General features: G+C 34.8%; 1 protein-coding gene across 1 annotated transcript; it reads right to left on the minus strand.

The window, feature by feature from the left end:
* Nucleotides 1-215: 215 nt before the first annotated feature.
* LOC132009235 (probable ATP-dependent RNA helicase DHX40) lies at nt 216-881 on the minus strand. Its single transcript, XM_059387539.1, has 2 exons — nt 816-881; nt 216-524 (listed from the first exon to the last, which is right to left on the minus strand). The coding sequence occupies exons 1-2, from the start codon at nt 858-860 to the stop codon at nt 231-233; spliced, it is 339 nt and encodes a 112-aa protein (XP_059243522.1). The 5' UTR covers nt 861-881; the 3' UTR covers nt 216-230.
* Nucleotides 882-1,995: the final 1,114 nt, after the last annotated feature.

Below are 1,995 nucleotides of genomic sequence, written 5' to 3' on the forward strand. Positions count from 1 at the left end.
TTCAATTTGTTTCATTACTGATGGTGTTCACTTTGATGGCTTCATTTAGCACATGGTAAAAGCTCAACAGATACTGTTGTTAATAATGTTGTTGGACAGAGGGGTTAAGGAAAACATGATTAACTGGAAGGAAAGAAGGAAGTCAAAGTAACAAAGTCTGAGACTCAGGACAACTCTGCTTTCTAAAGAGACAGAGCCAGAGTCTATGTTCTCTAATAGTATTTCTATAATTATATGAGAATTTGGACATTTATGCTCCTTGGACTTATATCACTAGAAGAAGTGGCTGACTCACCCTTTAGATGCTTTACGTTTTCCTTATTTGTCCATCTCCTTCTTGCATCTTCTCTCACTTCACGTCGGGCCACACTGCTCAAATCATGTGCATTAAATTCATGCAACTTGGGTAACAAGTCTCTCACCCATTCATAACGGATTGGACACACAATTCTTGCGTAGACTTTCGTGGTAACTAATACCTCATGAAAAATGATCCATTCGAGTTTGGTTTCTTGTTCATGAAGCTATACAAAAGAATTCATTTAAGGATGATAACTCAGTAACTTGTCTCATTCCACATCTGACCAGCCACATACTAACGGCTCAAACTCTTCTGAATTAATTCCTATATTCTTCAATCAAACAGAGGGCATGGGCCAACCAGTACCTTTACAGCTTTATGTAATAAAGATATATGCTAAATGTAACCTCAAAGTGAAAAGTAGAAGACATTAATGCATGACTTAGTCCTACATCTTTACAAATTTATTTCCTTTATTAAAAATAGGACACTTTAATAATAATAAGGCACTTACTGCTGAGGAAGGATGAATGTGAACTGGGCTTCCACGCCCATCCATGGTGCAAAATGTTCTCCCAACGGATCTAAACAACAGTAACAAAAAACCCCAAAGGATAAAGACAAGAACAGAAAACAATGAAATAAGTAGAGCACCAACTCTAACAATAAACAATTATAATATGTTCCACCACAGAATGTTATAAGCATAAGTTTAAACTTTTTCAAGTGTCACTATAACTTTTCTACCAACTCCTCTTAAATAATGATACAACTTCTCATTACATACAACCTAAACATTCATTTTAGTTAAGTACAAATATTTCTGGTTAATATAGAAATATTAACAGTAATATTATATTTGTGCTTTAAAGTTTCCAAAATGATTTTATAATAAAGCCTCAAAACAACCTGTGAGTTCTGTGAGCAAGTCACTTTTATTAAGAAGTCAAAACTGAGATTCAAATAAACCAACTAGCCTTCTAAAGATCACAGAGTTAATGTATGGTGGAAGCAAGACCCAAACATAGGTCTTCTGACTTAAATACAGTGTTCTTTATAGTATGCTACAATTCTTTTTAAAGGGATAATTTTCATTCTTCTAAAATCTGATAATTAGAACATTGCATCTAACATTTCTCTAATTCACGTTCTTAACTTCAAATTCCTATCCTCTTCTGGGGCGCCTGGGTGGCTCAGTAGGTTAAGCATCTGCCTTCAGCTCATGTCATGATCCCAGGGTCCTGGGATTGAGCCCCATGTTGGGCTCCCTGCTCATCAAGGAGCCTGCTTCTCTCTCTCCCCTTACCTCTTCCCACACCCCACCCCCATGCTCTTTCTCTCTCTCAAATAAATAAATAAAATCTTTTTTTAAAAATTCCTATCGTTTTTTATACTTCCTTATATAAATGTTATTCCAAAAACTTGTCAAAATATTAGCAGTAGTTCAATCATCACCACAGGATTTCCTATAATACTTTATAAATATTTCCATTATAACTCAGATCAGACTGCATTATAATTGTTTATATACTATACAGTACAAAAAATTTACTTGAACCATCTGAGTTAGTTTCCAACCTTATGCCCCATCATCCACAAATATCTCAATGTATATTTTCTATAATCAAGGATATTCTACTACATGACCATAATACATAATACAACCAGGGAATTAACGCTGATACATGACTAAC

This window comes from Mustela nigripes, unplaced genomic scaffold (genome assembly GCF_022355385.1).
Source record: "Mustela nigripes isolate SB6536 unplaced genomic scaffold, MUSNIG.SB6536 HiC_scaffold_8603, whole genome shotgun sequence".
Taxonomy (NCBI): Eukaryota; Metazoa; Chordata; class Mammalia; order Carnivora; family Mustelidae; genus Mustela; species Mustela nigripes.